This window comes from Hyperolius riggenbachi, chromosome 5, assembly GCF_040937935.1.
Source record: "Hyperolius riggenbachi isolate aHypRig1 chromosome 5, aHypRig1.pri, whole genome shotgun sequence".
In the NCBI taxonomy this organism is placed as follows: domain Eukaryota; kingdom Metazoa; phylum Chordata; class Amphibia; order Anura; family Hyperoliidae; genus Hyperolius; species Hyperolius riggenbachi.
In genome coordinates, this window is record NC_090650.1 from 199,187,064 (window position 1) to 199,211,335 (window position 24,272).

A 24,272-nucleotide genomic window follows, 5' to 3' on the forward strand; every position below is an offset into this window, starting at 1 on the left:
AAGGGGCCCAAAGTCCAATGAGTACCTTTAGGATTTCACAGGTCATTTTGTGGAATTTGATTTCCAGACTACTCCTCACGGTTTAGGGCCCCTAAAATGCCAGGGCAGTATAGGAACCCTGCAAATGACCCCATTTTAGAAAGAAGACACCCCAAGGTATTCCGTTAGGAGTATGGTGAGTTCATAGAAGATTTTATTTTTTGTCACAAGTTAGCGGAAATTGATTTGGTATTGTTTTTTTTCACAAAGTGTAACTTTCTGCTAACTTGTGACAAAAAATAAAATCTTCTATGAACTCACCATAGTCCTAACAGAATACCTTGGGGTATCTTCTTTCTAAAATGGGGTCATTTGTGGGGTTCCTATACTGCCCTGGCATTTTAGGGGCCCTAAACCATGAGGAGTAGTCTGGAAATCAAGTGCCGCAAAATGACCTGTGAAATCCTAAAGGTACTCATTGGACTTTGGGCCCCTTAGCACAGTTAGGGTGCAAAAAAGTGCCACACATGTGGTATCGCCATACTCAGGAGAAGTAGAATAATGTGTTTTGGGGTGTATTTTTACACATACCCATGCTGGGTGGGAGAAATATCTCTGTAAATGACAATCTTTTGATTTTTTTTACACACAATTGTCCATTTACAGAGATATTTCTCCCACCCAGCATGGGTATGTGTAAAAATACACCCCAAAACACATTGTACTACTTCTCCTGAGTACGGCGATACCACATGTGTGGCACTTTTTTGCACCCTAACTGCGCTAAGGGGCCCAAAGTCCAATGAGTACCTTTAGGATTTCACAGGTCATTTTTGTTTCAAGACTACTCCTCACGGTTTAGGGCCCCTAAAATGCCAGGGCAGTATAGGAACCCCACTAATGACCCCATTTTAGAAAGAAGACACCCCAAGGTATTCCGTTAGGAGTATGGTGAGTTCATAGAAGATTTTATTTTTGTCACAAGTTAGCGGAAATTGATTTTAATTGTTTTTTTTCACAAAGTGTCATTTTCCGCTAACTTGTGACAAAAAATAAAATCTTCTATGAACTCGTCATACACCTAACAGAATACCTTGGGGTGTCTTTTTTTCTAAAATGGGGTCACTTGTGGGGTTCCTATACCGCCCTGGCATTTTACGGGCCCAAAACCGTGAGTAGTCTGGAAACCAAATGTCTCAAAATGACTGTTCAGGGGTATAAGCATCTGAAAATTTTGATAACAGGTGGTCTATGAGCGGGCGAATTTTGTGGAACCGGTCATAAGCAGGGTGGCCTTTTAGATGACAGGTTGTATTGGGCCTGATCTGATGGATAGGAGTGCTAGGGGGTGACAGGAGGTGATTGATGGGTGTCTCAGGGGGTGGTATGAGGGGAAAATAGATGCAATGAATGCACTGGGGAGGTGATCGGAAGGGGGTCTGAGGGGGATCTGAGGGTTTGGCCGAGTGATCAGGAGCCCACACGGGGCAAATTAGGGCCTGATCTGATGGGTAGGTGTGCTAGGGGGTGACAGGAGGTGATTGATGGGTATCTCAAGGTGTGATTAGAGGGGGGAATAGATGCAAGCAATGCACTGGCGAGGTGATCAGGGCTGGGGTCTGAGGGCATTCTGAGGGTATGGGCGGGTGATTGAGTGCCCTAGGGGCAGATAGGGGTCTAATCTGATGGGTAGCAGTGACAGGGGGTGATTGATGGGTAATTAGTGGGTGTTTGGAGGAGAGAACAGATATAAACACTACACTTGGGAGGTGATCTGATGTCGGATCTGCGGGCGATCAATTGGTGTGGGTGGGTGATCAGATTGCCCACAAGGGGCAGGTTAGGGGCTGATTGATGGGTGGCAGTGACAGGGGGTGATTGATGGGTGGCAGTGACAGGGGGTGATTGATGGGTGATTGACAGGTGATTGACAGGTGATCAGTGGGTTATTACAGGGAGGGACAGATGTAAATAATGCCCTGGCAAATTGATAAGGGGGGTCTGAGGGCAATCTGAGCGTGTAGGCGGGTGATTGGGTGCCCGCAGTGACAGGTGGTGATAGGGGGTGATTAATGGGTAATTAGTGGGTGTTTAGAGGAGAGAATAGATGTAAACACTGCGCTTGGGTGGTGATCTGATGTCGGATCTGCGGGTGATCTATTGGTGTGGGTGGGTGATCAGATTGCCCGCAAGGGGCAGGTTAGGGGCTGATTGATGGGTGGCAGTGACAGGGGGTGATTGATGGGTGGCAGTGACAGGGGGTGATTAATGGGTGATTGACAGGTGATTGACAGGTGATCAGTGGGTTATTACAGGGAAGGACAGATGTAAATAATGCCCTGGCGAATTGATAAGGGGGGGGGGTCTGAGGGCAATCTGAGCGTGTAGGCGGGTGATTGGGTGCCCGCAAGGGGCAGATTAGGGTCTGATCTGATGGGTAACAGTGACAGGTGGTGATAGGGGGTGATTGATGGGTGATTGATGGGTAATTAGTGGGTGTTTAGAGCAGAGAATAGATGTAAACACTGCGCTTGGGTGGTGATCTGATGTCGGATCTGCGGGCGATCTATTGGTGTGGGTGGGTGATCAGATTGCCCGCAAGGGGCAGGTTAGGGGCTGATTGATGGGTGGCAGTGACAGGGGGTGATTGACGGGTGATTGACAGGTTATTAGGGGGGATAGATGCATACAGTACATGGGGGGGGTCTGGGGGGGGGGTCTGGGGAGAATCTGAGGGGTGGGGGGTGATCAGGAGGGAGCAGGGGGCAGGGGGGGGGGGATAAAAAAAAATAGCATTGACAGATAGTGACAGGGAGTGATTGATGGGTGATTAGGGGGGTGATTGGGTGTAAACATGGGTCTGGGGGTGGGCAGGGGGGGGGTCTGAGGGGTGCTGTGGGCGATCAGGGGGCAGGGGGGGGGGAAATCAGTGTGCTTGGTGCAGACTAGGGTGGCTGCAGCCTGCCCTGGTGGTCCCTCGGACACTGGGACCACCAGGGCAGGAGGCAGCCTGTATAATACACTTTGTAAACATTACAAAGTGTATTATACACTTTGTATGCGGCGATCATCGGTTTAACATCCCGCCGGCGCTTCCGTATAGCCGGTGGGATGTTGCAGCGGGTGAGCGGCGTCAGGAGCCGGCGGAGGATCGCGTCACGGATGACGCGATCGCTCCGCCCATGCCCTTACAAGGACCGCCGCCTCTGTGGGTGAGCTGGTCCTTGCAGGGTACACTTCCCGACCGCCGCTGTGCGTTAGGCGGTCGGGAAGTGGTTAAGAACCTCAGAGTCTGCCAGATCTGCCACCACCCCCGCCGCACCCAACCCCCCCCCCCCCACACACACACACAGCTTACACGACCATTCTCTCCCCAACACAGTGTACACACACATCCATCAGAAGTTTGACCTTTTCATGCTTGCTGTAAACTTGATGAGATAGATTACTATCTGTGCAATCAGCATGACAGGCATGTCAACTCACTGCACACTGCAAGCACATGGACAGGCTGACAAGGGGAATGCTAGCTGTGAAAAAACGGGAGGCAGAGTGCTAAAACCAGCACAGCATGAAGAGCTGAGGGCAGAGAGAGCTGCAGGATGGATGTCAAATACCTAGCTCTGAGGACACCAGCAGCAGGAGATGCATTGCATTGACCACGGAGAGCTGAGCTCGGCCAGTCTCTGTAATGTTGTGGTGTTTGGTGTATACACTTCAGAGTTTTCTGATTATTAGTGATCCGCAGTATCACTAGTAATACAGATATATTTGATTATATGGTGATCTGCGGCATCACCAATAATACAAATATTTATGCGTACTCTGGAAAACAAGGTACAGATAACTTGTGGAAAACCCACCACACTGACGTTAACTCAGAGGGATGGAGACCTCTGGAAGGAAGGGCAGTGTGTGCGATTCTGCGACTAGGATAAGAACGCAGAATTGCGTTCCTCAACAGTAATGATATGCTGAGGAGTTACTGAGTTCCCCGCAAGAAGAACTCAGCCGAGTTAACCCTTTAGTGGAAAACCCACTAAAGGGGGCAAAGTCAAACGGAAAAACGGTTCGGTATCAGAACTGGCAAAGAAGTACCGAATCGACAGACAGAAATCAAGATCAGAGGTCAAGCCAAGGTCAGCAACGGGAAATCAGATGAGCAGAGGTACAGAATCGAGAAACACAAGGGTAGTCAGAAGCCAAGCCAATAGTTGGTAACGGTACGGGCTGGCGAAGTACAAAATCAGGAGACAAGAGGATAAAGAGGTAACAGGCAAAAGGTCATACACAATATAATGCAATAGTACTTTAGGCTATCAACAGAATCTGGCTAAGTGTGGATCCCCAGCTCCAGCTGGTTCTAGCACACTTTGGGATCTGACTAGGGTCTGAGTGCTAACACACAAGTATTCGCTGACTGCAGACAACTTGCAACTGACAGAATGCCTGCTTTTATACTGTGCTGGACTCAAACAGCCCGCCCAGCCATTCAACCAATCACAACGTGGCTCAAGGACCTTGCAGTACAGCTCAAGGACCTTGCTGAGGTCAGCTGACCAGCTGGTCAGCTGACTCTCTTTCTAAGAGTATAAAAGGCTCTACTGCACACGCGCGCGGCCCCTACGGGGTCCAGACTGTCATGAGAGGTGTCTCGGCGAGCAGCATGCCATGAGGCCTGTGAAGGTGTTCCAGGAGTGCAGCCTCGACGTGGAGTACGCTGAGAGGTCTGCGACTGAACGGTGGATCGTGCTACCGCTGCGGACGTGGACATTTCTCCGCGTTCCGCATGCGGCCATGCGGGCGGTTGCGCTGCTGATGCGGACGCGGACACACGTCCGCGTTCAGCCTGCTGTTGCCTCATTACAGTACCCCCCCTTTCAGGCATGACCTCCGGGCATGCCTCACCCGGTTTCCCAGGATACAACTCATGAAATCTCCTCCTTTTCTCCTCAGCATGAAGATCTCGAAGGGGAACCCATGACCTCTCTTCTGGCCTGTACCCCTTCCAGTGCACCAGATACTGGAGCTTGTTGCGTGAGAAACGGGAATCTAAAATGTCCTGGACTTCATATTCCAATTCCCCATCCACTACCACAGGAGCAGGGGGAGTAGAATCTACCCTTACCGCAGGCTTCAATAAAGAAACATAAGTCCTGCCACATCTCATATTAGTAGGTAATTTTACCTTGTAAGTGACCTCATTGATCTTACTCTCTATAGGGAAAGGCCCGATAAAGCGAGGACCTAATTTTGCTGATGGTTGCCTGAGAGGAATGTGTCTAGTAGAGACCCAAACATAATCCCCTGGAATAAAGTTCCACTCCGTGGAACGTCTTCTATCAGCAAATTTCTTTTGAACAGAAAAAGCTTTGTCCAAATTATCTCTGACCTTCCCCCAGATCTCTCTGAAAGTCCCCTGCCATTCCTGGAGAGCTGGAAGAGGTGACTCCTTGACTGGAAGTGACGTAAACTTGGGACACTTCCCATTGACAATCTGAAAGGGAGAATAACCAGAGGATGCGTTTTTCAAGTTATTGTGGGCAAATTCAGCAAATGGGAGGAATCTTGTCCAGAGATGTTGTGCATCTGCTATGTAACATCTAAGAAACTGCTCCATGGACTGATTGATCCTCTCTGTCTGCCCATTAGTCTGGGGATGGTAACCTGAAGAGAATGATAAAGAAATCCCCAGATCTTTACAAAAGGCCCTCCAGAACTTTGACACAAATTGTACCCCCCTATCAGATACAATATCCACCGGAATTCCATGTAACTTAAAGATGTTATTAATAAATAAATCTGCCAATTTACGGGCAGATGGAAACCCAGACAGAGCAACGAAATGTGCCATTTTACTAAATCTGTCCGTAACAACCCAGATGACAGTGTTACCTTCAGATTCAGGCAGCTCCCCCACAAAATCCATGGAAATGTGGGACCATGGAACCTGTGGAGAAGGCAGGGGCTGAAGAGAGCCTGCTGGAGCTTTTCTGGAGGACTTACTCCTGGCACAGACAGAGCAGGACTTAACAAATTCCTCACAATCAGACATGTAAGAAGGCCACCAGACTGCCCTATTCAAGAGTTCCTGGGTTCTGGCAATACCTGGATGTCCCACATTCTTATGTTCATGAAACATCTGGAGCACCCGTTCCCGAAAACGAATAGGGACGTACAGAAGTCCCTCAGGTTTTCCATTGGGAACATTGGACTGGCATGCAATAAGCGATTTTGACAAGTCTTCGGAGATCTCAGTGGCTGCCAGAAAATACCTCTCAGGTAGAATATTGACAGGAGTGGCTGGTGGGGCAGATTCAGATTCAAAACACCTGGATAAGGCGTCAGCCTTAACATTCTTATCCCCAGGCTTATAGGTTATGATAAAATCAAACCGGGAAAAAAAAAGTGCCCATCTCGCCTGCCTGGGTGTTAACCTCTTGGCCTTCTCAATGTATTCGAGGTTCTTATGGTCAGTATAAACAGTAAAGGGAAATTCTGCCCCCTCTAACCAATGACGCCACTCCTCTAGAGCTAACTTAACAGCCAACAATTCCCGGTTCCCCACATCATAATTCCTCTCTGCCGGTGCAAACTTTCTTGAAAAAAATGCACAAGGATGAACCTTATTATCAGGTCCAAAAGCTTGCGAGAGGACTGCCCCAACCCCAACCTCCGATGCATCTACCTCTACTATGAAGGGGCGGGTGACGTCAACATGACGCAATATGGGGGCGGAACAAAAAGATTTTTTTAATGATTGAAAGGCCTCAATGGCTTCTGGTGACCAGTTAGTCGCATCAGCGCCTTTCTTGGTCAACTGGGTCATGGGGGCAACAACTGAAGAGTACCCCCTAATAAACCGCCTATAATAGTTAGCAAAGCCTAAAAATCTCTGCAGGGCTTTGAGGCCTGAAGGTTGCGGCCAATCCAACACTGCTGAGACTTTGCTTGGATCCATTGCCAGTCCAGAGGTGGATATAATATACCCTAAAAATGCCACCTCTTTCACCTCGAAGAGGCATTTCTCCAGCTTAGCATATAACTGGTTCTCCCTGAGCTTCTGTAACACAAATTTTACATGCTTCCTGTGTTCCTGTAAATTTTTTGAAAAAATTAAAATATCATCAAGATAGACCACTGTAAACCTGCCAGACACATCTCTGAAAATATCGTTTACAAACTCCTGAAAGACAGCTGGGGCATTGCACAATCCAAAGGGCATAACTAAATACTCATAGTGACCGTCAGGAGTGTTAAATGCGGTCTTCCACTCGTCGCCCTCTCTGATCCGAATAAGATTGTATGCCCCCCTCAAGTCTAACTTTGAAAAAACACAGGCCTCAGTAATCTGAGTAAACAGGTCATCAATGAGTGGAAGAGGGTATCGATTTTTTATGGTGATTTTGTTTAGCTGCCTGTAGTCTATGCAGGGGCGAAGACCACCATCCTTCTTTTTAACAAAAAAGAAACCTGCACCAGCAGGAGACTTGGAGGCACGGATAAATCCCTTCTCCAAGTTCTCCTTGATGTAATCTTTCATTGCCACCTTTTCAGGGCTGGAGAGGTTGTACAAACGACCCCTAGGAGGCAGTGTACCCGGTCTCAATTCAATGGGGCAGTCATAGGGTCTATGTGGAGGCAACCTGTCAGCAGATCGAGGACAAAATACGTTGGAAAAATCAGTGTACTGAGGTGGGACCCCCTGGACCTGGACCTCTGAAGCACACACAGAAATGGATTTAAGACAATTCTCCTGACAATAGGAGGACCAGGCAGATAATTGGCCCTCTTTCCAGTCTATTTGAGGGGAATGCTTCTTCAACCATGGTAGCCCCAATATGACGGATGAGGTGGCCATCTTTAAAACATAGAACTGGATGACCTCAGTGTGCAATACTCCAACCTGAAGTGTGAGCGGCGGAGTTTGACAAAGAGGTGTCTTGTTCTGTAAAGGAGAGTCATCGATTGCTGTAACATAAATGTGTCTTTGTATGGGAAGAATGGGAATGTTAAAGTTTAAAGCCAGGTCTCTGTCAATGAAGTTGGCAGCTGACCCAGAGTCAACAAATGCAGAGGTTAGGAAGTCACTGTTCTCCCAATGAAGAGAACAGGGCAGCAAGATTTTATTCTGACATGGAGGTAGAACTGGCTCGCTTAGGGTGGTACCTCCAACCATCCCTAAGCGGACAAGTTTTCCGCCTTCTTACTGCAGTTCTGCACTCGATGACCCTTTTCCCCACAATATAGACACAGACCCTCCTTCCTTCTCCTAGCTTTCTCAGCGACTGAGAGTCGTCCGTGCCCCAACTGCATTGGCTCCTCCTCTGGAACCTCAGGGGAACCAACAGTAAAGGGCGCTCTAACTAGCACAGATGACCTGCCCTTTTTATGATAGCGAATGCGTCTATCGATCTTAACCGATAAGGCAATAGCTGCATCTACATCTTTGGGCTCAGGGTGGCTTATCATGACATCAATAATGGACTCGGAGAGACCGGTCATGTATGTGTCTAGAAGAGTGAACTGATCCCACCTCACTGAGACCGCCCACCTTCTAAACTCGGCAGCGTACTCCTCAACCATACGATTGCCTTGCTTTAGGCATCGGAGTTTACGCTCGGCAGTGCCAGCTAAATCAGGATCCTCATATATGATGGCCATGTTCTTGAAAAACTCGGACACTGAAGATAAGGCAGAGTGACCCTCAGGTAAGCTGAAAGCCCATGTCTGAGAATCCCCTTGTAACAAAGTTTTAATAAAAATTACTCTCTGTACCTCAGAACCAGATGATATGGGCCTCATCTGAAAATAGGCTAAACAACGATTTTTGAAATTACTGAAGTCGGACCGAGAACCAGAAAATCTTTCAGGAAGAGCCATCTTAGGCTCGCTACTGGCTGGGGAGGGTAGAACATTAAGTGGTGCCGGCAGTTTCTGAAAGGCCTCAGTCAGCTGGTTGATCTGGACCTGCTGAGCAGCAACGGTGTTTCTAAGCTCATCGACTGCCGCAGTTAAAGTCTGCAACTGCTCGGCAACTCCCTCCATGTTACTTTTACTGGTCTGCAGTACTGTAATGTTGTGGTGTTTGGTGTATACACTTCAGAGTTTTCTGATTATTAGTGATCCGCAGTATCACTAGTAATACAGATATATTTGATTATATGGTGATTTGCGGCATCACCAATAATACAAATATTTATGCGTACTCTGGAAAACAAGGTACAGATAACTTGTGGAAAACCCACCACACTGACGTTAACTCAGAGGGATGGAGACCTCTGGAAGGAAGGGCAGTGTGTGCGATTCTGCGACTAGGATAAGAACGCAGAATTGCGTTCCTCAACAGTAATGATATGCTGAGGAGTTACTGAGTTCCCCGCAAGAAGAACTCAGCCGAGTTAACCCTTTAGTGGAAAACCCACTAAAGGGGGCAAAGTCAAACGGAAAAACGGTTCGGTATCAGAACTGGCAAAGAAGTACCGAATCGACAGACAGAAATCAAGATCAGAGGTCAAGCCAAGGTCAGCAACGGGAAATCAGATGAGCAGAGGTACAGAATCGAGAAACACAAGGGTAGTCAGAAGCCAAGCCAATAGTCGGTAACGGTACGGGCTGGCGAAGTACAAAATCAGGAGACAAGAGGATAAAGAGGTAACAGGCAAAAGGTCATACACAATATAATGCAATAGTACTTTAGGCTATCAACAGAATCTGGCTAAGTGTGGATCCCCAGCTCCAGCTGGTTCTAGCACACTTTGGGATCTGACTAGGGTCTGAGTGCTAACACACAAGTATTCGCTGACTGCAGACAACTTGCAACTGACAGAATGCCTGCTTTTATACTGTGCTGGACTCAAACAGCCCGCCCAGCCATTCAACCAATCACAACGTGGCTCAAGGACCTTGCAGTACAGCTCAAGGACCTTGCTGAGGTCAGCTGACCAGCTGGTCAGCTGACTCTCTTTCTAAGAGTATAAAAGGCTCTACTGCACACGCGCGCGGCCCCTACGGGGTCCAGACTGTCATGAGAGGTGTCTCGGCGAGCAGCATGCCATGAGGCCTGTGAAGGTGTTCCAGGAGTGCAGCCTCGACGTGGAGTACGCTGAGAGGTCTGCGACTGAACGGTGGATCGTGCTACCGCTGCGGACGTGGACGTTTCTCCGCGTTCCGCATGCGGCCATGCGGGCGGTTGCGCTGCTGATGCGGACGCGGACACACGTCCGCGTTCAGCCTGCTGTTGCCTCATTACAGTCTCCTTTTCCCAGAGCCCCAAGCAGCCTGAAGGGGAGGAGACGCTGTGTGAGTCACACAGCATGGAGGGGAAGAAACCCGTCTCCTTATTCGCTCCTCTCCCCTTCAGCCACGCCTCCCGTTAAGCCGCACCTCTCCCCTGTTCTCTCCTCCGTGAAGCTGCTATAACAGCAAAATCTGACAGCCGTGGCTGCAGATTGTTACAGGATGGGGCCAAGCGGCCACGATCTACTCAACAGGCGGCCGCGATCTACCGGTAGATCGCGATCGACCTATTGGGCACCTAGGCTCTTAGGTAATATTAACTTCACAATAAATAAATTGAACCAAACTCAGAGGAAAAATACAGCTCAATAGACGCTTTGAGCTACAACTGCCATCTGTGTTAACCGACTGAGGTAAAATACAGCTCGAGCTGAAAAAAAACATCACTTTCAGGTTGAAAAAAACCCATCACTTTCAGGCTGAAAAAAAAACATCACTTCCGATCGAATAAACTATTAGATCAAATACTTTTTTTTTTCTCTCAGGCAGGGGTCACACTTGTCTTTCAGTTTTCTACACTTTGCAGAAAACTGAAAGACAAGTGTGACCCCTGCCTTACAGCAGCTAATGTAATTTATAGAGAAAACTGACAAATTGTGCAAGATGTCGGTTTTTTTTCTGCATGCAAAATCTACATTAAAGTGTGATCTTGCTTATTGATTAACATGAGTTCTCAGTTGAAGTCAGTTTTTCTGTGCAGAAAATGCGTACGAAAGCCGGTAAGTGTGACCCCTGCCTCAATCTTTTTTTAATAATTTTTATTTTTCAGCATATTCTATCATTTTCCCTGGATTTTCAGCCTAATTGAACATTCGTGTATGGTACCTCGAAAACTATGCGATTTTTTTTCGATCTAACGGGATAATCTAACAAATTTTAACTAATGATAAAAAAAAGAGAAAAAATTGCGCCATGTATAGGCACCATAAGCGTTAGGAAGCCAGGGTTCTACACAACAGTTTAACTGCACTTGGACTGTAGTTGATGTGTAAGGGACTCTTACTGATAAACGTTAGTGCTGGTAAAACTGTAAAGTAATTTTGAGTGCAGGTTGCAGATAAAAATACTATGTTTGTCTGTGAGGGAGCTAAAAGTTTTTTTGTTGTCATTCACCTGAGACATTTAACTGCATTTTGACTTTGTTTTATTTAGTTTATTTTCACTTCAGAATTTCCTTTACTGTAAGTGTCAAGTCGGGGTAAAAGTTCAAGGTAAAGATTTCAGGGGCTAAAATTAGAACAGAGGAACTGAGCCACAGAACTGTGTATGACATGCTGGCATGGGTGGGATTGGATAGAACAAAGGGGCACCCTGATAATTTTGCTTGGTGACCCAGAACGTGGAAGCATGGTTGTTACGCCCCTGTAAACAAATCCTCCTGATTTCATTGCTTTATGTGGAAATACATCTCCAGTTACACCATATTAGTCCATGCAGGAAAAAGGCCACATTTTTTATAGTGTGTTTTTTTTACAATTACTGTTGTGATTATTCAACTGCATCAATTCAACTGCATTTCTCTTGATTTTTAACCAGACAGGGAGTTGGACTACTGTATTAAGCTGGCCATACACTTATAGATTTCCACCCAATATTCCAAAACGATCGATTACTTTCTGAAAAGACTTGATTCAGAAGTAATTGATTCCTACCACACATTGCACATCAATTTCCAATAGATTCTAACAGGAAATCTATTGGAAATCGAGTGAACTGTAGAGTTGCACTGTTTGATGCAGTGCAAAGCTATAGGCCATCTATCTGCCAATGTTTGCGCCCCTCCCCCTTTTATTTACATTTTCCATTCTGTCTGAACAATACTTTTCACCGATTTGTAGTCAGAATCAATCAAAAGTCGATCATTACATCTTTTGGGGAATCTATTTCCAGCAGATGAATCGTATCTGAAGCAATCGACTGAGAAATTGCTAAGTTTGGTAGCTCCTTAAGTCTTTAAAGCAGTTTTCTAACAACATTGTCTTTATTATTAGTAAAACTGCCTTGAAAACAATTACTTCTTTGGGATTTATTATTATAATCAAAAAAACAAAATCTGTTGGGCTTTCATTTCTTTTAAGATATCCCCTCCAATTATAAAGTGGCACTATGACATTGCTTTATTAATATTCATAATAATTTACAAAACACCAACATCAACATATTCTGTGGCGCTATACAAAGTAAGAAAGAAGCAAGAGGTACATACACACAATGGTAAAAAGCAAATATAAGCACTGGTACAAAATGTAGAATTGGTAGACATGGTCTTTACAGTGACAAATGTTACATGATGAATAAAATGTATAACAAACATATTGCTTGTGGTGGCCTTTCTAATTGCTGGTTCTAATAGGTGGTTGAGACAACATGGGTTTCAGGCATGGACAAACAGAGTGATATGCAGAATGCTTATTAGATTTATGTACTTTTATGAGATGTCTCGGTCTTCTGGGATCCCAGCATTGCCTCTGATTGCATGTATTGTCTGGTGGTTGGATGCTGCTTGTTTAGATACTAATAAATTATACCACTTCACCACTGCCAAAACTAGCTGCCTCCAGCCACCCACGAATACCACACAAATAGCAGACTAGTCACGTGAACTAGCCCTTACATTGCCGTAATCCCATAGCGTACATTCAGCAAGCCAGCCGTAGATTAGATTGCATCCATCCTGAATTAAGTTCTTCCGTCTACATTGACATGCTTATGGAAGGATCAATAGCACATACTCAAGAAGAGTCTGAAGTCAGTCTAGCAACAGATATGCAAAAGGGAATAGCTTAATGCTGTGCTCTTAACTTAAAAGAATATAATTTATCAGGTAACTTTTCATGACTATAAGAATTTCTATTTTTCATTTCTATTTATATAGGATACAGTAAAAATGGCCCAAGGGAACACACAATTGAAATCTGGCCCTAAGCATACTAGAATGCAATTATGTTTTACTAGAGCGAGGTGTCAAATAATAACTAAATAACTAAATGTGTATATCACAGGTAGTGTAAAGCAGTTTTCTCTTCACTGTCTTTGTTTTGTATTCAAGCTGTTCAAATCTGTTCCATGTGTGATCTACTCAGTGAACAAGCAAAGCAGACTTTTGGCATTTGTTGTAGAGTTATTCAAATAGTTTCATTTGTACAGTTGACTGGGAAAAATGTGTTAAGGACTCCTTACCGGGTCGATATTAAAGAAAACCTGATGTGAGAGGCATATGGTGGCTGCCATATTTATTTCACTTGTAAACAATACCAGTTGCCTGGCATTTCTTGCCTTCTTTCTGGCATCAGTAGTGTCTGAATCCTGCACCTGAAACAAGCATGTGGCTAACACAGTCACACTTCAGTCAGAGCCTTTGATTTGCATGCTTGCTCAGGGCCTATGGCTTAACCACTTGCCGACCGCACGCTTATACTGTGCGTCGGCAAAGTGGCAGCTGCAGGACCAGCGACGCAGTATTGCGTCGCCAGCTGCAGGCTGATTAATCAGGAAGCAGCCGCTCGCGCGAGCGGCTGCTTCCTGTCAATTCACGGCAGGGGGCTCCGTGAATAGCCTGCGGGCCGCCGATGGCGGCTCGCAGGCTAAATGTAAACACAAGCGGAAATAATCCGCTTTGTTTACATTGTACGGCGCTGCTGCGCAGCAGCGCCGTAAGGCAGATCGGCGATCCCCGGCCAATCAGCGGCCGGGGATCGCCACCATGTGACAGGGGACAGCCTGTCACTGGCTGCACTGGACGGATAGCGTCCTGTGCAGCCCGGTTCACCAGGGGGGGCCAGGTAGGAGAGGGAGGGGGGGGATTTTGTCGCGGAGGGGGGCTTTGCGGTGCCCCCTCCCCCCCCGCAACACCCGGCAGGCAGGAGCGATCAGACCCCCCCAGCACATCATCCCCCTAGTGGGGAAAAAAGGGGGCGATCTGGTCGCTCTGCCTGCACTCTGATCTGTGCTGGGAGCTGCAGAGCCCACCCAGCACAGATCAGCTAAAACAGCGCTGGTCCTTAAGGGGGGGTAAAGGGTGGGTCCTCAAGTGGTTAAAGTATTAGAGATAATCAGCAGGACAGCCAGCTAATTTACAACCAGATGTGAAAGCTTCACTTACCTGTACAGTCATTGGTATTTCATTGGTGTGTTGGTAACTTATACAACATTATCAAGCATAACTCACAGGTTCAGTGGCAATATTTTGTATAAATATTGAACTATCTCAAGGAGGGAAGAAAAGTTGTCTCTAGGGCAAATAAAATAAAACTTGGTGTACAGTGGCTGACTGTCATCCTTGGTCATCTGCATCTAGTGATTATTACAATGCTGGGAGGGGGCCCAGTGTCTCTGTATTCACATCACTGACCATCTTCATAACCTGCAAGCATTTTAACCAACTATTACACAGACATATCTGTTACCTGTTATTGCTCTTTTTTTGTACCAGTATTAGAACCATACTGCTGAAAGAAGATGTTTCCATAAAATGTTGTTGGTTTGGGCATTAAATAGTAATAACATGTATGCATATTTAACATTTTTGTGTGTCAAAAGTTTAATGTTCTTTATCTTCAGTGTTGATATATACACAAACCAATACTCACTCCAAAATTTGCTCTTCAGGAAGTTCCGAGGTCATGATATTTTGAACCCAAGAATTGACCCTGCACTATCCGGGGACCAGAAATTGCAGTCACTATTGTGGATCCTGGAACTCTAGTGACATGTAGTAAAATGTAAATTGGGATGTAGCCCCACCCTCCAGGTGATGTTTAGCCTATCCTGCCAAAAGCATTTTGAGAGACCAGGTATTATTCCTGCTGGAATTGGAACACACTGTAGCCATACATTCCGCAGTGATGCAGCTGCCAGCATGATGTTGCCACCTGTGATACATTTAAGAATGTAAATCAGAGTAAGGAAAGATTTTCCAGTGCGCAAACACTGACTAATTTAAGTAATATTGTAAAAAATAAGCAATTTTATTGATTACGTTATATTCTTACGCCAAATGTAATGCTATGTATTCCAAACAGGTGAATAGGCTGTGTATGGCTAAATAATACATTGTGTTCCACCCCCTTATCTGGCACATTTCCAGTGCTTGGGTCACATGCATTTTCTATGCAGTAACCAGCAGTCAATAGATAGCACTACAAGAGGATAGCTGCGCATGGGCAGCACGGTGGCGTAGTGGTTAGCTCTCTCGCCTTGCAGCGCTGGGTCCCTGGTTCGAATCCCAGCCAGGGCACTATCTGCAAAGAGTTTGTATGTTCTCTCCGTGTCTGCGTGGGTTTCCTCCGGGCACTCCGGTTTCCTCCCACATTCCAAAAAACATACAGTTAAGTTAATTGGCTCCCCCTAAAAATTGGCCCTAGACTACAGTACTTACACTACATAATATAGTCATATGGTAATGGTAGGGATTAGATTGTGAGCTCCTTTGAGGGACAGTTAGTGCCAAGACAAAATATATATATATATATATACACTGTACAGCGCTGCGTAATATGTCGGCGCTATATAAATACTAAATAATAATAATAATAATAATTCAGCCCAGTGTTAGGTCATGTCACAAGTTTTCTCCTGTGGAAGATGCAAGTTGCATTGGAACAGGAAGAATAACCTATGAACGAAATACAGAGAGCCTGCTGGATAGTAAAACCTACTTCTATGTTCTTCGGAGGAACACTACCCTATTAACTTTTAGACCTGCTGCAGAGGTACGCTTAATAACCTTTATGCAGATTACATGTATTTAGAAAACATTACTGGGTACACTTTTAGGCCTGGACCCCACTAGAACATTTTTTGAGCATTTAGGAAGCGCTTTCAATCGCTAACGATTTCCCTAAAGGCTCTACCAATGTAAATGGATGGGACTGATTTCACTAGAGCAATTGCGATTAAGGAAATCACAATCGCTGGACATGCAGCATTTTGGGAGTGTTTCCATTCTAATGAATTGTATAGGAGCTGGGAAATTGCTTCCAAAATCACTTGCAAAATGCTACCACGAATCGCTAGCGATAGCATTTTGCGCTTTCTAGTGGGTTCCAGGCCTAAGTTTTGAAGGATCAGTAATGAAATGGGATCTTATAGTGTTTTTAGAGTCAGCCAGCTCAGCCAGCTCCACTCTTGCAGAAGGATGTTTAGCAAATACCCTGATTCCCTTTTTTCTAGTTTGACATAATATTTACATGCCATGACAACATGCCACTGCAAGTTTAAGAGGGTGCGGCTATCTCCCCTATTGATTTTAGTGGCTGTACAGAAATCTTAGTGCACAGAGTGTTAAAGCAGTAGGATCAGCCATACTATGCCAGGGAAAAAAACACATATATGAGTAGATAAATACTTGATCTACTTACATAACACATATACTGTACTGTCCACGTTTTGATTTCAGTGAATGTTATATAGTAAATGATGAGAATTCTGTTCCTGGTGGGGGCCATGTCTTTTGCCCACAGTTAAGGCTAACTCGTGATGTCATTTCTGCCCTTTACTTTTTTTCTTGTCTCCTCCAATCACTGAGTCGCCTCAGCCTTGCTTGTAAACACAAGTGATTAGGGGATTAGGTTTTAGATAAGCAGCTGGCAGGGAAATAAAGGGAAGAGGAGGAATAGATTGTAGATAAAAAGAACCCCCAGCATGCAATTCTTTGGCACGACTACTAAAGGGCCAGTGCTCCTTAAGTATGTGATAACTCCAAATCATAACAGCAGAAAAAGTTTTGAAAGTTTTGAATGCAGGATTAGCATCTTTATCACTTGATACACTCAGACCAGTTGCTGTTGAAATTTGATTTTTATGGTGACGATACCGCTTTAAACTGGTAAACTGGCACCCACTATAACAGAGGCTACAATTTGTAGCAGCTATTTTCAATGTGTAGCTGCTGTTTGTCACTGCAATTTGTTTAGCTGCAATTCGGGTGCCCTTTTAAATGAGATGTTGGGGTTAAGGTTAGTTGCCTACAGGGGGCGGGGGCGAGTAGGGGGTGGGTGATGGGGGGTGTTAAGGGTTAGGCACCACCTGGGGTGAGGTTTAGGCTTAGGCACCACCTGGGGTGAGGTTTAGGGTTAGGCACCACCAGGGGTGGACTTAAGGGTTGAGCACTACCGGGGTTTTAAGGGTTAGGCACCACCAGGGGGAAGGGGGCATCATAGTTGTAACATCTCTGCAGCAGCTGCAGCTATATAAGTTAAATTACATAGGTTAGTTTGGATTATGATATGTTTGGTAATGTAAAATATTATTTTCTTGTATTGTAGCGCAGAGTGAAGGATGTGATTTCACCAATTGTTTTTGAAGCATCCTACAGCCTTGGTGAACATATAATTGGAAAAGATGAAAAGGACCTGCCTGCCCTAAAGCCTATACTACGCTGGAAAAAAGGACAGAAAATTGCCCAGAGAAATCAGGTAACTGATAAATTGAATATCTAGCTCTATATTCTTACTTCCTGTACAAAATTATTGTAACACATCATTTAACAGTATAGAACAGCTAACTGAGGGCTTATAGAATAAATAGTGCAATGACATCAGAATGGTGGGTTGAGGTCAGGACAGCAACCTTCACTGATGACAGAGATGGAAGGATTGAAATATACTTTGAGGGTCTGCTTGACACAACAGCATTTCAAGAGGATGAATGAATATCTGTGTGTTGGGAAGATTGGCATATCTTACCTCATGAGGCCTGGAACCCACTAGAAATCGCAAAACGCCAACGCATTTGCTGGCGATTTGTGATAGCGTTTTGCAAGCAAGTTTGGGTGCGATTTCCCTGCTCCTATACAATTCAGTAGAATGGAAATGCTCCCAAAATGCTGCATGTTTTGCGATTGCGTTTTGTCCTCCATCGCAATTGCTCTTGTAGAATCAGCCCCATCTATTTACATTGGCAGAGCGTTTAGAGAAATCGCTAGTGATTGAAAGCGCTCCCTAAATGCTCAAAAAAAGCTCTAGTTGGTTCCAGGCCTAAGAGAGATAATAAGATTTTGTTCATGGCATAGGGGGGTTTGGTTAGGAAGCTAGCTTATTAGACGCTTACTGATACATTCACAACTAAGGACCTTCCACATAATCTGTCAGGAGTCCATAGCTCGGTATATCAGGCATTTGATTCTAGAGGAGTTAGTACTTTCCATACAACTGTCTGCTAAGAGCATGAACAAGTGTGGGAAGAGATCTTTGCTATTGAGCATTTAGCTGTCATGTAGTTTTATGGTTCCCGATATGAGTTCTTGTTATAATTACTCTGTTTTCTGTGTTTCTGTGGCTTATATGTGTGTTAAAGGGACTCCGAGCAGTGCCTGTGGGTATGCCTTTAAGCATACCCACAACTAATTATTATATCCTCACACCTACCAGCATGGTGTTTGTAATTATATCCCCCTGGGTTCCTTGTATTTCATTGCATTGTGCTGAATGGAGCTGCCGACACCGGGGAAAGTGTCGTCCTGTGTAATACAATGCTGGACTAAAATAAGTGCAGAAACCGCCTCCTTACGCCTTTTAGTTTTCGCTATTTTTGCGATCGAAATTGCAGCGGTTGCAATTTCGACACCGGGTGACCCCTGGGAGCAGATGGACTAGGTTTTGACAGATTTTAACTGTCTTTTTTTTTTTTCACTGGAGTGGTCCTTTAACTACTGTAAAACACAGTCGTAATGTTTTATTAGTGGTGGTAGTCATTTATTTTCAACAGGAAACTAACTTAAGGTAGAAACAATATATAGTAGTTACAGAAGAATATGTGATTTCTCTGAAAAGATGTTTTCTTCATCGTACAAATTCTGCACAACAAAATATACTTTTCAGTTTTTTTGAATTAATACTTAACGTAAGTATTTCCCCGCCATGTTGGCATAGTACCATTTAGATTTTAAGCACTGTTTACTTCTTCTAATGATTAAGTGCATGCATCACTTCAAAAAATCTCTTGTAATTCTGCTTCTAAGGGGATAACACCCTGCTTATTAAAGCCAGGTCATGCTCTGCTGATTTCCAACCCCTGTAGACAGGAGCAAGCAATCACTCATAGTAGAAGCTCGGAAGGAAACATGAGTAAATAGCTGTTAACATATTTAATTTATTGGCTATTTACAGAGAAATTGCTGGTAAGTGGAATAAAGTTATTTTAGCCGAGTGTGTCCTTTAGCTGAAAAATGTAATCATGAATGGCCTACTGGCTTAGAGTCATTGACCTTGCACATCAGCATTTGTGTAATGGAAAACTTTTAAGAAAATGACAGTTTATTTAACACACACAACTAAGAGAGGCAATCAGTTTGACACACACAAAAAAGCTAGAGTCCCCCCCCCCCCCCCCCCCAAAAAAAAGAGTCATAGATTGCACATGGAATGAGTTGCTCCCACTTAACAGCCATGCTTTTGGTGTATATGCAGAGCTTCTGTTTGGGTTCAAGGTGCGTTTGTAGTTCCTGGGGGGGCTCAGCGCATCTCTGATTGGAGGCCATTCGGAGGCGGCCTGGTGTTGCGCTGATCCACCTTTTGCGCAATTTTCGATTTTTCAATTTTATTTGGTAGCGCACCCAGGCTTGCATATACATAGGTTAGGATTTAGTTAGTGTTAGTTTCCTCCCATGGAGGATTGACTTCTTTGCAGTGGGAGGGACGAGTACTTAATAGGTTGCATGCAAGCTGTTAATGGAAACCAACATCCTCCTCTAGTGGTAGACAGGTCATGTGTATGCTCGGTGTGTATTCGACCCCACAAGTGGGGCTTGCACTCTTTTGCAGGTAGGCACTAGTCTGTTTTTAAGTAGCGCTGCTCATTTCCTTGCTATAGACCAATCTGTATGCTCAACAATTTTTAGCAGACAACCCTTACACACTGGACTGTGAGAAAATGGAAGCCGACCACTGCCTAAATTGAAGATTTTTATTGGCTTGACACTTAGCATGGGCATCACATCAAAGCCACATTTAAGAATGTATTGGTTTAGGGACCTCTATCATAATGCACCCCTATACCCAGCAACAATGGCCAGGCAGCGATTTGATTTATTGTCAACATTTTTTCATTTAAATGACAATGCCAACCAAGTTGCACGGACTGACCCTACCCATGATCGGTTATTTAAGTTAAGGCCCCTGCTGACCCACCTTACTACTGTATTTGAGGAACTCTACACCCCAAACCGTGAAATTGCAGTAGACGAGTCCCTTGTACCATTTCGTGGTAGACTTCCCATGAAACAGTACATACCAAGCAAGCGGGCAAGGGATGGGGTAAAAATGTACAAGGCATGTGAGAGTGGCACTGGCTATGCCTTCGCCTTCAAAATATATGAAGGCAAGGACTCCACTTTACAGCCAGCTGGGTGCCCACAGTTCATTGGCACCAGTGGGAAGACTGTCATCGGTCTGATAAACCCACGTCTCCACCAGGGCAACCACTTCTATGTTGACAACTTTTATTCCAGTGTACCTTTATTCAAGTACCTGTACTCAGCCCAGACTGGTGCATGTGGGACGGTTAAATCAAACTGTTTAGGCCTCCCACCACATTTTGTCAACAACAAATTAGAAAGAGGACAGTCCTGCAGCCTCAGATGTAATTAACTCCTGGCACTAAAGTTCTATGACAAGAGGGAGGTGATGATCCTAACATCGATCCACACTGAGTCCACAGTTCCTGCCAGGTCAAGAGGAGAGACCACTGAAAAACCACAGACTTTAGTGGAGTACACAAAGTACATGAGAGCAGTGGACTTTGCAGACCAAATGCTGGCTCCTTATATGCTAAAAAGAAAGCGGAGGGCCTGGTATAAGAAGATAGCCTATTACTTGCTGCAGGTGGCAATGCATAATGCATTTGTCCTCCATGTAAAAGCAGGCAGACAGCACACCTCAGAAAAATGATCCTCTTTATTTGGAGAATTCCATCAGACTAAAATAAAGATATTTGCCTGAGGGGGGCGGAGCGGTTTTAGTTGATAGATAATTGATGTTAATTGCCTTGTTTAGCTCAGCTCCCCCTCCACTCTTACTAAAACAGTTTCCTCATCCCAGGGATCCCTGCGGCCAGGTACTGTGTATAGTAGGGGAGAAAAAAATGCACACACAGCTTCCCGATACCCACGCTCTCTGGGACACATAATCTGTCGGCGGGGGAGCCCCCCCCCCTCCCCCCCACACCGCTCCAGGCCTCTGCCTTGTCGGCCTGGTGGACCAGGCGCCCCTGCTTGGGTTTGAAGGGTGGTGGTGGGGGGGATTTGATGTCTTCCCATTGCAAGTCACTCCCAATTGCTGCCAGGCACAGGGTTGCTGGTAACTAAAGGTAACTAAGTATTTGCTGATTCATTCAGCGCATGAAAAGCTCCTGTATCTGAGGACTAGTATGTTCTCTGATTACTATAAACAAATGCAGAAAACACAAAAAGCACACAGGGCTTCTATACGTCACTGGGGGATGTCGCAAGGGTTACATGTTTAGTTACAAACTGAGCAAGGAGGTACTGCAGAGCTGTTGTGCTGTGGTTGGATGAGGTGGACTGGATCAGGTATCTGCTTTGAAATGCAGATGGAATTTCCACTCTACTTACCAAAAGGAGCTACTGGATGCTGCAAAGAAGAAACCCTCAATATAATTATTGCTTAAAGCACATACAACACACTTTTCTACTTATTCATGTGATTAAAAAAAGGAGGAGGCTTTACTGGGGCATTAAAGTCAAGCACGAGAGACAGCTGAAAAGTTGTCATGAATAATTCACTAATACCAAATGAGATAATCTATGTGCAGTTTCACACATTTGTGCCTAATTAGGCTCAAAATTACCCCAAATGTTCTCTCATGGGAAGTTAACTTAAGTGAAGTCAACATTCAGGAAGTTTAGTGCATCAGACGCTGGATCTCCAAGCACTGGCACCATGAAACCTTTTACTAAGCCATTAGAATGCATCATTTTTACATTTTTTCTGCAAACATATCAGCCCCTTTGCGTAAGTAAGTGATATGGATTATTCAGTAGACCTTGTAAAGTGTGTAATATGTCTGCAGTATATAAATACAGAAAATAGTAATGAATTAGGTGCTACTTCAGTAATAAGAAGGTCCATCTAGTAAGCATGCTGTTCAGAAGACTAGAACTACTCTTGACTGATAACATCTCTGCCTGCTTCCAGCTGTGCTTGTATTTGTATCCCAGCATGCTGCAGTCTGCTGAAGAACACCTTTATTGAGTATCCTGAGCCCTCAGCCAGAGGTTTAAACTCATATCCTATTACATCCTATTACAAGAATCACATTTCCAAATATGTGGGAAGGAAATATGACTAAGCTACTTTTTTTCTTTAGGTATTGCTAATGATTGCCAGTCGTCTTTGCCATTTATGCATTCTGTTAGTTAGTCACAAAAAATGTTTCCGTTTTGTACGGAATTAGTAATCATATTTTGCTTGGCCTTCTCCAAATTCACACACACACACACACACACACACACACACACACACACACACACACACACACACACACACACACACACACACACACACACACACACACACACACACACACACACACACACACACACACACACACACACACACACACACACACACACACACACACACACACACACACACACACACACACACACACACATATATAAACAAACCATTTGGGATAAGCTAGGAAAATCCACATGCAGAGTTGAGGTTCAGTTAGTCACACAAAACTGCAGTGATCCAAGTACTGTATGATGACTTGCAGAAATATGGCTCCAAGGATTATGTCCATTTTGTGATTGCAAAAGTTCTACTTAACAGCACATTCCCAGCACAAACCTTTTTTGTGGGGATTTAGTTGCAGAATGGTATATATTTAGATTTATTTTAGGTTTTATTATTGTTTGTGTTTCTCTCACTGATATTTCCTGTCAATTTCTGTACTGGTACTACCAGGATAATAATTTAAGAAGAATGTTCAGTGTATTTTTCAGATATTCTCTGGCAGTGCATACAGAGCACACTTTAGGCTCGGGTCACACTTCCTGTGAAAACTGACAAAATTTTGTCTTCTTCACAGAAGGCAGAAACGGACATGTCAGCAGATAGCATGTTGTGTATAGGTTCCGTTCACATTTATGCATCAAAACGCAAATTCTCAACTTGCACTTTTTTTTTTGAATGCAGCATAAGCCATGAATTCAGACAGAATCAATGACAGACTACAGGATCAGGCTGTGTTGACCCTCACTAGGCTGTTTGCTGTATACATTTCTGCACTTTCTTCTGTTGTTCTGTCACCTTCTGCCTCATGTCACCTTTTGTCTTCCTCTGTCACCGTTTTCTTCTTCCTTCTTCTGTTTCTCCTCTGCTACTCTAGTCCTCTGCTGCCACCATGGACAGGCGCCGCTATACTCTATCAGAACCAGAGACATAAACCACTGGGAATCCCCATTGGATTAAAACAGACCGAGAGGGAGGATTCTCACTAATCTGTTTCAGTCTAATGGGGAGCCTTAGTAGTTATGCTTTTGCCAGGGCTTCCTTGAGTATTGTGGTTCTTGATCCCAGTAGTGTTGTATTTAAGTCTATGAATGGACTGTTGCGCATCTGAGCAGTGTGGAGCCTAACAGAGGTAAAACAGAAAGTTATAAGCTATGTTGGGACATGATCTTCACCCACCTTTATTAAAGGAAAAATAAATTGTTGGCTGGAGTTCTGCCTCATGCAGTTCTTCTAACAGGCCTTTTCACTGTGAAGTGCTGAACAGTTAAAAATCACCAACACAATGGCCTGAATGTCTGTAAAAATGACTGAGACAGAGACCAAGGGCACAATATCAAAACCAGGGGCCCATATGCAGTTCACTTTTTCTTCTGACTTTTCTCCTAAGAGATAATTTTTCATCTTCTATTCAAAATAACTTCTCAGCATTGTGCAATTGAAAAAGTACCAAAATGTAGGTGAAATAATACTTTCAAAATTATTTGATGTATTCTCTTGCTTGCTCGTGGTTTAAAA

At 44.6% G+C, this 24,272-nt stretch overlaps 1 protein-coding gene across 1 annotated transcript in view; it reads left to right on the plus strand.

Annotated features, from left to right (window-relative positions):
- Positions 1 to 24,272, plus strand: part of ITGA9 (integrin subunit alpha 9) — a 565,489-nt gene that overhangs the window by 321,129 nt on the left and 220,088 nt on the right. Inside the window, exon 16 of the mRNA XM_068236571.1 lies at positions 17,544 to 17,693. Coding sequence (XP_068092672.1) covers positions 17,544 to 17,693 — 150 coding nt within the window. The remainder of the gene's footprint in view (positions 1 to 17,543; positions 17,694 to 24,272) is intronic.